Source organism: Octodon degus, unplaced genomic scaffold (genome assembly GCF_000260255.1).
Source record: "Octodon degus isolate 3935 unplaced genomic scaffold, OctDeg1.0 scaffold00039, whole genome shotgun sequence".
NCBI classification, from domain to species: domain Eukaryota; kingdom Metazoa; phylum Chordata; class Mammalia; order Rodentia; family Octodontidae; genus Octodon; species Octodon degus.
The window spans coordinates 2,103,192-2,113,826 of record NW_004524615.1 but is presented as its reverse complement, the minus strand read 5'-3'; the positions used below and the strand labels follow the sequence as shown (position 1 = coordinate 2,113,826).

Sequence of the window (10,635 nt, the reverse complement as noted above, 5' to 3'; positions counted from 1 at the left end):
GGCCTTGGGGCTCCCCCACCCCCAGGAGCCGCCGGCACCCAAGGCACACGATCCAGGAAGACTCCGCCTCATGCTCCCACATGAAGGGTACGTGCACTGCGCAGCCCTGGCGCGGGTCAGAACTGCCCAGGTCCCAAGCCCTGGATCTGCCAAGGTGACCTTGGGAAACAGGGTCTCTGCAGCGTGGACTGCTAAGCTGAGGTCACACTGGAGTCACGCACAGGACAGATGGAGACAAAGGGAAGACAAAGTGCCCAGGCTGGGCTGGGGGACACAACAGAGATCCTGGTTTTCCCAGGATCCAGGAAACCCAGAAGCCAACTTCCGGCCCCAGACCACGGGAAATTGTCGCTGTGAGCCACCTCATGTGCAGACCCTGTCACAGCAGCCATGGGCAACTCACACTCATTGTGGAACCTCCAAGGGACATCCTCCACCTCCCTGCATGGGACCAGGGCCGTGGGTCGGCACATGGAAAGAAGAAAAGCACCACGCAGAGGACACGGCAGGAGGAGTTCCTCTTCCCCCTCTCCCCTCCCCTTGCTATCCAGAGGCAGGGCAGAGGCCAAGAGGTCACGAACTTGGTAGCCTGGCAAAGGGGAAGTGGCCACCAGTGACACTGCTTATGTGGTCATGGGTGACACTGCCACATGCCCATGAGCTCGAGTCAGCAAAGCCACTTCCCACCATGGTCCCAACGGCAAGAACAGGAAACAGCAAGCTGCTCTAGGGTCCAGGTGAACCCGCCACCCCAGAATGAGGATTGTGACCTGCAGTCTCTCTGGCTTACACAGGGAAAGGGGATCTGCCTGAGTCAGCCTGTGTCCTTCTGGAAAGATATGCCACGGAAGAGGTGGTCACCTCTGGAATGTGCGTAAGAAGGCAGGTCAGAGCTCCAAGCTTCGCTAGCCCTGGCTGGGGCTTCAGAGCAGCACTGAGAGCCAGAGACGACCAGGCCAAGGTCATGCGGGCTTCGGCAAGGGGCAGAGGCGGGCCAGTGCAGGGCTGGGGTCCAGGCGCCACCAGTCTCTGCTCCCACGCCTCGATCACACAATCTGAATATGGCAGATGGGCGGACCCAACGAGGCTGGAATCCTCCTTCCCACGGGTGGCAGCCACAGACATTGCGTGGGAACTGCCCGGCTCCAGGCAAGGCTGAGTGCGAGGCTGCAGCCTCCAGCACGTGGACTCATCTCAGCCACTGCTTGGGCACAGAGCCGGGACCCGGGCCCACTCACCCTGAGAGAGCAACCCTCGCACTGCACTGCCAGCCAGGGAAGCCACGCAGCAAGCAGCCCTGTGGTCACACTGAGCTGAGAGGGAGGAACTCCGCCATGAGTGGTGAGCGGAAGAGCAAAAGCTTCAGGAGAAATCAGCGGTCTGCACCAAGAAGGGAAGTGGCCGGGCTAGCGTTCACACAATACAAAATAGCTGAGGAGGCAGAGTCAGCCTCTGACCTATGTACGTTCCTCCTTCCACTTGCCTTTGAGTGACCTGCGGCCACTCAGCAGCACCCACACAGCAGTGCCAGCCTGGACTGGAGGAGGGCAAGGATCCGGTCCCGGAAGCCTGAGGCCGAGCTGGGGATAAATGAGGTCCAGGCTCATGCTGCTTGGGGAACCGCCCCCAGAGCCTGGGCTGCGGGGTCAGGGCAAAAGTCGCCCAAGCTTGCCTGCTCTCCTTTCTTTAGAATAAAGGAGCCAGGGTCCTGGGAGATGGCTCAGTGGCGTAAGTGGCTGCCTGGCAAGCATAAAGTTCCGAGTTCAGTCCCCAACACCAAAGAAAGGAGCCAGGCTGGTGGTACATGCGTGGAATCCCAGCACTTGGGAGGCTGAGGCAGGAGGCTCACTGTGAGTTCAAGATCAGCCTGGGATACAAAGTGAGCTCAAGGCCAGCCTGAGCTGCAGGGCAAGACCCTGTCTCAAAAAGATAGAAAATAAAATAAAGGAATCTGCACCCCAAATGACTTGCAACTTGTGGGCTGGCACCAAGTGTGGGTGGGACGGGTGTCCCGGGTGAAGCCACACGCACAGAGAGGTCCTTACAGCCGGCACCCTCCCCCAGGCAGCTCAAGGCTTCTGTGTGCTTCTGCTCCACGAGTTAAAGGAAAACAAACAAAGAACACACGACCTGCTCTGAGAACCTCCCCAACTGGCAGTGGCAGCACAGGTGGGGACCCCAGGCCTAGGACTCCCGCAGAGCTTCTGAGGGGGCTCTGAGGCCATATCATAAAAGGGAGCCTAATGCTGAACCCCTGTGACACTCTCAGGCATGGATTCATTTGAAACCCAGTAAGGAGACCATCTCACTCAAAGAAGAGATGTTCTTTTTTTTTTTTTGGCGGAATCGGGGATTGAACTCAGGGCCTTGCGCTTACCAGGGAAGCGCTTTTTCCACTGAGCCATCTCCCCGGCCCCAAAAGAGACATTCTTTTGCAGCCTAACATTAAGAGAAAATAAGGCCAAACAAATCCGCTTACACAACAGACGTAGCCTCTCGAACCAAGCCCAGCCAGGCCTGCGCCTGGGCCAGTCTCCTCTCCCTACACAGACAGTGCCTGTATTGTCCTGTGAGAATTAGCTTTAGAATGAGATTAGCAGGTAAGACTTGGTGATTTACTAAAGTCTCTAGTTATGAAAACAGGAAACTGAAATCCTGTTTCAGGCAGGTCTGCACTTGCCTCCCAGTCAGGACGGAGCTACAGCACTAGCGCGGGCGCCTATGCTCAGCAAGGGTCCGGCCCCGGAGCAGGCGCTGTCCAGAGTCCGCCTCCCCATGGCGCCCTGCCAACCACTTGCGCTGGGGGAGGCCTCTCTGGAAATTGGATTTCTCCAGTTTCTAACCCTCTCGGGCACCAGGGAGTGTCCCAAAGAAGCCCTAGGAAAGCACGGGTCCACCACAGGGCAGAGGCGTCCCTGGGAGCAGCACCTCACGATCACCTCACCCACTTCACAGTGGACAGAGTCCCAACACTGTGCTTGAACTTGGCTCATCGTGTTTAAACATAACACAATGCAGTACATAAAAATAAAATTTTTATTTTATTTTATTTTTATTTTATCTTATTTTATTTTTGAGACAGGGAGTCACTATCTTTTGGGGGCTGGCCTTGAATTCACTAGATAGCCCAGGCTGGCCACAAACTCACAGCAATCCTCCTGCCTTCAGCCTCCCCAGAGCTGGGATTATAGGCATGTGCCACTGAGTCCAGCTTAGAGATCATCATTTGTAATTTTATAGCTAGAGGCCTCCCTCTGCGAACTCTCAAGCTGCCTACCCTAAGTGCAGGGTGGTTTCCACTTTCATTTGCCTCCAGGTATCTTTGTCTAGTGTAGAGGACTTCTAAGAGGCTCTGGGCAAGATTTAACATTAACCATCTGGCTTTCCATGTTTACTTGTGAGTATGCCCAAGGCCCAGCCTGTGTGACTCACGTCCTGCCTGAGGCTGTATTGGCCTATGAAGCAGGGAGGCCTCAAGGGACAAGAGAAGGCCCCAGCTGAGGACTTTGGCTCCGAGCCACACTAGGCAGCAGGCACTTCCCAGCCCAGATTCCCGCATCTTCTTTACTACCCCCCCTCTTTGTTTATATCCCCCCCAACCTGGGATTGAACTCAGGCCCTTGCACTTGCCAGGGAAGTGCTTATTCTACTGAGCCATCTCCCCAGCCCCTCCTTTGTTTAAAGGCCGATAAATCCAGCCCCCAGGGAAGTTTCTAGTCTAAAACCCCAGAAAATCTCTGTGAGAGGGTTTGGATCTTCCTGGAGCCCTGAAATCATTTTATTTGTCTCACTGATTGAAGCCTTCACCATCCACTGGCTTGGAAGATCGTGGGCCTGATCAGTGTGTGGAGCTAGGGGCTATCACCCAGGCGCTTGCACACACCTGTGAGGGACGAGCCCCGCCCCATCAGGCAGGCCCCAGTGTGACCCCCGGGTGCACAGGGCCACCTGCTGGTGCTCACGCACAGGGGACCCAGGGACCAGCGCGCATCGCATGCAGGTGATGCGGAGGTGTGTCCTGTGGCTTCTGCTCGCCTCGGCGGGCACACATGGAGCTGGCTTGCATTGGTGCCCCTGAGAGGGCCACACACAGGGCTCCCGTCTGTCACCTGCAGATGTCACCCCTTCCAAGCAGGCCCTCAACAGTGATAAGACCTCGAGTCTCATGGGGGTAGAAATAGGCTGGGGCTAGGCACATCTGAAAGCAGTTCCACCTCGACAGGAGCTGGAGGAGGACGGTCACCAAAGGCAAACACACACCCCTGGGAGTCAGAAAATACAGCCTGCAAAAGCTCAGGCACCCAGGCACCCACAGTGAGGTGAGCAGCGGGCATCAGCTGGCAGGAGGAGCGAGGGTAGAAGCATCAGGGGTTTTTTTGGCACTGCAGAGAGGAAAGAAAGAAAGACAGAGACAGACAGACAGACCTTTATTGATATAGAGGACAAGGAGAGGACTGAAGAGAGATGGGAGGGGTCCTCTGACCTGAGACAAAGGGGAGCTGAGGTTAAATGGATCTTGCTAAAGGCAGAGTTTGAGGGGCAGTTCAGTGACACAAGGAGCTGATTGGGGTTTCGAAAGAGGAAGTTGCATTCAATGCTGAGGTGGAGGTGAAGAAGGAGGTGGTCCCTGGGAAGACAAGCTGTTGTTTTAGGGATTCAGCCATGTTGGGTCAGGGACAGGATAATTTAGCAGTCTGTAGTCTGGCAGAACCTATCAGGAAGAATGAGCCCCTGGGAAGGGTGAACTCCAAGCCCACGACAGAGCCGTGGACACAGGGCATGTCGGTTCTGCCCCATCTCCAACTGCATGGATGGTGGCAATCACCACGCTGACCCAAGGGTGGCACTTCAGTTCTCCCCAGCACCCGGACACTAGGACAGCATGTCCTGCAGGACCCGGGAAAACTACAGTCAGCTGCTCACAGCCACCCACCCCGGGTTGCCGCCCTTGACGCCCGCCGCACTGTCCCTCATCCCACCCTGTTATCTGGCCAGGGATTTGGAGTCCACACCCCAACCTGCGTGTTACAGCAGAGGTGGTGAGAATAACGGCATCTCCTGTTGCAAAGACGCCCGCTCTCCAGGCAAGCGTGAAGGCCCGGCAGGGGCCACACACCCAGGAGAGGCCGCGCACCCAGGAGAGGCCACAGACACGAGCGGCTGGAGATACGGCACAGGTGCCCGGGGCTCCCGTCTCCACGTGCAGCCGCTTTGTCACCGAGCAGGGCAGGACGGGAAGGGAGCTGGGGGACCTTGTCTCTGGGACCAGCCCTGCCCACTCAGGCAGGGTGCATCTGTCTGGCAGCAGGGCAGGTACAAAGGCAAGCTCAGGTCTCCGAGCAGCCTTGTTAGCTTCGAAGCACAGCATAAAGAAACGCTGCAGCTGTTCACCCCCCACTTCTGGGTGGGTGGGGGGTGGGCACGCCAGCGTCGAGATGAAGCAGTCTCAGAAGGGTGTGGGGGCACACGGTAATCTGAGCACTCAGGAGGCTGAGATGCAGACCACTGAAAGTTTGAGGTCAGCAGGCTACATGGTGAGCTCAAGGCCAGCCTGAACTAGTCAAAAACAAAATAGAAAAACAAGCAAAAAGTTGAGCAATTGTTCCCAGTTGCAGTCTCGTTTTAGAATGCTGTCACTTTGCCAGGCACAGTGGTGCTAGCCTGTAGTCCCAGCACTCAGGAGGCTGAGGCAGGAGGATCACTGGGAGTTCAAGGACAGTGTGGACTATCTGGTGAGACCCTGCCTCAAAGAAGAGGAAAAGGAGGAAAAGAAAAAGAAGTAAAAGAGGGCTGGTGAGATGGCTCAGTGGTCTAAAGCACCTACTTAGAACAAGCTAAGCAAAGCACAGGGACCACGGTTCAATCCCCCAGCACCACATGCCAGCCAGCCCCGCCCCCTGGTGGGCTGAGCTGGCCACACACACACATACACACACACACATACACACACATAAATAAATAAAATTTAAAAAAAAAAGAAGTAGAAGTTGTTGTTTTAGTAACAAATAAAGAAACATCCACAAAATATGTAAGTATTAACATCATGTCACTTACACCACGAGCTTCCCAAAAAATGCCCTCCCTGAGAGTTGTCCAGGACTGTTTATAAGACCCCAGGGATGGAGCGGTCACTGAGCTTTTGGTGAAGATAGGCACAAGGCCCTCCAAATTACAGGAAGAAGCAAATGTCTCTACCTTCTGCACATTTCCGTGTTGAGGTGACTTTGCATATGTATGTGTACGTGTGTATGTACTGTTTTTTATTTTGTTAAGCAGCACAGTGATCCTCCTGTCTCGGCCTCCCAGGTGCCGGGATTACAGGCGTGCACTACCATGCCTAGCTTGCTTCTGTATTTGTACTGCACCTATCTGCAGGAGGCAGAGAAAGGCCCAGAATGCTTAGCAAAGGAGTTCTCTGGGAGGCTGAGTCGGGACGCCCTGCCAAACACAGTGAGAAGAGCCTCTGGTTTCCAGAAAGTTACACGGTACCCGAGGACGGCCCAAAGTCACCCACCACGCCACACCTGACTTGTTCCTGGCTCAGATTCCAATGAAGGTGCTGTGAAAACCTCTGTGTGGTGCCAGGCACCACCACTCAGAAAGCACCGACAGGGCTGCGGGGTCAAGGGGGGCAGGGGAAGAGTGCGGGTGGCTGGGGGGCCAAGGGTGGGAGGCTTCACAAGAAGGGCCGTTTGTCACTCCTGGAAAGCTCGTCCTCCACACCAAGCCACATTGGACTCTACACTTCAGATGCGATGGGCTGTGGCCACACACACACACACACACACACACACACCACTGCTGCCAGCACGGCCGGGCTGCTCCACATGCCAAGGCCTGGGTAGCTGGCTTGGCACCTTGGCTCCAATTAGCAAGACGGAGAGCCCACCCCAACTCCAACCCTTTCCCATGGGCAGAGAAGCATGGCTGATGGGCTGGAAACACCCCTTGCAAGGACATCTAGGTCACAAGCAGGATGTCCAGTGCCAACCCACTGCCACCCAGAGTCCCTGTGGGGCCACAGCCCCATGCACACTGCCCAGGACCACACTCTACCCACAATGGCCTCCTCACCAGCAGTGGACACTCGGGAGGGGCTGACACACACCCTGTGCTCTGCGGCACCGTCCCTGTGGCCACCCTCATCACTCAGACAGCCTGCCCGGCCTGGCCCAAGAGGGGCAGGGTCTCAGGACTGAGCTGATCCAGAACGTCCGTTCCTGCTCCCTGCACAAGGGTTTCCCCAACAGCATCACAAGTGGAAACGGCTGCTAACTGCCTCAGTGCCACTACGGCTGTCCAGGAGGGACACAGGGCTTCTGCTGCAGTTACGACCTCCATGCTAGTACTGGGGGGCATCTCCCGGCAGAGCCACTCCCCCATGGCCCCAAAGGGGTCCCACAGCCCTGGCCCAAAGCCCCAGGCCCCACACAGCCTTGTGCAGGGCTGAGGCACTGAGGATCCGAGCTGGACTTGCAGCATCAGGGCCTGGGCTCCCCGGCACACGCCACCAAGAAGCTGTGGGACAGCTGTATCCCCTCAAAGAGAGTTTCCAGGCCCCCAGGGACCATGGTGCCAGCACCTCCCAGGAGGACAGGCTAGGACTCTGCCAGCTGTCAGTGTGGGAATGTCCTGTCCTCCTCAGGGACTATGGCTACAGGTTGCAGCTGTCCCCCAGAACATGAATTTTTACCCCAGTGCACCCACACTGCCTGCAGCTTCCCAAGCTGTACTTTTATGTTCACTTTTTTTGAGATAGGGTCATGCTCTGTAATTCAGGCTTCCTTGAACCCACTCTAGCCCAGACTGGCCTTGCATTCGTAGAGATCCTTCTGCCTCAGGCTGAAGGCGTGTGCACCTCACCTGTGTTCTGGAAGAGTTCCTGAGGCTCCAAGCACACTCAGTGGCCAGCTGGGCAGCAGGCCAGCGCACAAAGCCCAGCACAAGTGGCTTTGGTAAGCTCCCAGGGGAGCAGGAATGGCAGCTACAGGCCCTGCCTGCCGAAAACACAACGCTGGGGCTGGAGGGACAGGAACGTGGTGCCCAAGCTCAACTGACTGTCCAGGACCAAGTTCCATGCACAGCAGAGCCTTCCGAGCCAAGTGCCGGGGGCATGACCCAGCTTCCCTGCCTGTCTGTTTCCCTATTTCAAGCTGAACTCCAACTCCTTACCTGGCCCAGGCTGACCTCAAATTCCTGGCGCTCCTCCTGCCTCAGCCTCAGCAGGGCGCCACCAACCCGGCTTTAGCTTGCTGTTTATAGTGAAATGTGTAAGGATGGAGGGAGAACTGCTGGGCACCCAAGACCAGGATTGCTGCCTCGGAAGTCCTGGCCACCCAGGCTGAGAAAGGGACCCCCGGGGGGGGGCTCCTCAGAGGGGGCCAGCGGACAGAGGGACGGAAGGACAGACGACCTTGAGTGCCCAGGACTAAAGGCAGAGCAGCCGCCACACAGGGGGCGTGAGCTGTCACGGCTCCCCTGGGGCTCCCGAGGGACGGGCCTGCAGGCCACAGGAAGCAGAGTCCGCTCCGGCAGGACGCAAGGGCGGGAGGAGCTAGGCGCACTCCCTGGCCGCCGCCTCCCGCCTGGGGAAGGATCTTTGGCCGAGAAGATAAGGGGCAAATTCCCTCCAGCTCTACTCACCTCCCTGTGCCCCGGGCTCCAGGAACAGAAACTTGGCCCGGCCGGGCGGCCGCCCACGCGGCCCCCGAGAGTTGCAGGACTGAGTGAACCTGGCTCCCCGCGCGCGGCTCCTCCTCCTGCCTGCCTCCCGGACTCTGGAAATCACAGAAAACACCTGGGGGCGGGGAGGCATCCAAGAACTGGACAAAAGGGGGAAAGCTCAGGCCTGAAGGTGGGTGCCTTCCACCCCTGCACTCAGGAGGCTGAGGCAGAAAGACCGCCTCCAGTTCAAGGCCAGCCAGGGCTATAGAACCGTCTCGAAAGAAAGAAAGAAAGAAAGAAAGAAAGAAAGAAAGAAAGAAAGAAAGAAAGAAAGAAAGAAAGAAGTCACATTTCCGTTTCCGAATTCTCAACCTGGAGTCCTGGAAAGGAGCCTATTCCTGCCTCTTCCCTCCGGTGCCCGGTGCCCGGTCCCCTAGGTACCCTACAGTCCCCGGAAGCAGAGGCAGAGGTGACCTTGGCTGCCTCGGGCAAACCCCAAGGACGGCAGGAGACAGGAGGAGCCAGGCCGCCGCCCAGACCCACTGTAGCCCACACGGTTCCAGGAACCAGAAGGCGGGGACCAAACCGGCCAGGAAATGAGTCCCGACCTCGCCGAGCTAAGGCACCGGCGATATTTTGCAACACCGCGGTGACGTCCCACACCCGAGGAAGGCAGCGCCCCTCCGCGCCACGCAGGAGCTGGCTCCATGTGGGTCCCCAGCACCAGTCCTGCTGTGTCACCTAGGAACCAAGGGCAGCAGGGATGCCCAGCCAGGCAAGAGTCACCTCGAGGTTAGTGCACCCCGTGACCCCTGCACTCGGGAGGCGAGGCAGGAGGAGCCTGTGAGTTCAAGGCCAGCCTGGGCAACAGAGTGAGGCCCTGTCTTGAAAGAAAGAAAGAAAGAAAGAAAGAAAGAAAGAAAGAAAGAAAGAAAGAAAGAAAGAAAGACCCTAGAAATACAGTAGTCCCCACACTCGCGACCAAGATAACAAAACTACAGGACCAGACAGCAGGCAAGAGGAGGCGCCCCGAGGGCTTTAAAGAGAGAACCGCGCTGACCAGGTGCGGGGCATCCGGACCAGCACCGCAGGGACCTTGCAGACCCCCAGGGTGCCACAGCGCTGACACAGCAGGGGCCCAGGGCTCTGCTCCCCGGAAAAGCGGCCTGGAGCCCTGGCGTCTCTGTCCCCCACTCCCAAAGAAACAGTAGTCCCCAAACAGCACCTCCAGCCCCGGCGACGCTGCAAAACTCACGAGTTATCCGAGTGCAAAATCACAAGCACCACGAATTCTGAAACTAACCCACTGCCTCGCTTGAAAACCTCTCCCGAAAGCCGGGCCGCAGGACACGCGTGGGGCCAGGAGCGCGCACAGAGTAAGCAAGGGCGGAGGGCGGGCGGCGCGGCTCCGCGGCGAAACTCAGCTCTGTACCTCGGCTTCCTCTTTGGGGAAACAGGCTGCGCTTCCCAGCTTTCCCTCTCCCGTGCCCGGCTCCTTGAAAGCCAGAGAGGCAGCGGGGCGCAGGGACGCGCGCCCGTGACCCCAGCGCAGAGAGAGGCTGAGGCAGGAGGATCGCAAGTGCAGCTCAGCGGCGCAACTCAGACACGTGGGAACGCGGCGTCCGGTAAGCGGCGGGGTATAGCTCCGCGTGAGGCGCCGGGTCCAGCGAACGGGGCCCCAAAGAAGTGACCGCCCGGCTCTGCCCCGCGGACGGCCTCACCTGCGGTGTCCCACAGGGACAGGTGCAGCGCGCGCCAGGGTTTCAGGTAGAAGGCGCCGCCCACGGTGCTGACCGAGTCGGAGAAGCGCCGCTCCGTGTAGCGCCGCAGCAGCGAGGTCTTCCCCACGCTCGCGCCGCCCAGCAGCACGACCTTGGCGTCGGGGCGCCGCATGCCGGCTGCCGGGTGCTCGGGGCGGCTGCCAGCAGCGCGTACGCGTCGGGGTCCGGGCTACGCCGCGGGGAGCCGCCC

General features: G+C 58.2%; 1 protein-coding gene and 1 long non-coding RNA gene across 3 annotated transcripts in view; one reads left to right on the top strand and one right to left on the bottom strand.

Moving 5' to 3' along the window:
- The window catches only part of Rab20 (RAB20, member RAS oncogene family), a 21,677-nt gene extending 11,068 nt beyond the window's left edge, over positions 1-10,609 (bottom strand). Inside the window, exon 1 of one of the 2 annotated variants that reach the window (XM_004631214.2) lies at positions 10,386-10,609. In XM_004631214.2, coding sequence (XP_004631271.1) covers positions 10,386-10,557 — 172 coding nt within the window. In that variant the 5' untranslated portion in view covers positions 10,558-10,609. Of the gene's footprint in view, positions 1-8,643; positions 8,924-10,385 lie in introns of those variants that run through there. The other variant, XM_023715251.1, reaches the window with a different exon arrangement.
- LOC111816763 overlaps positions 1-10,635 on the top strand; it is a 21,501-nt gene that overhangs the window by 10,238 nt on the left and 628 nt on the right. The window lies entirely within an intron of this gene.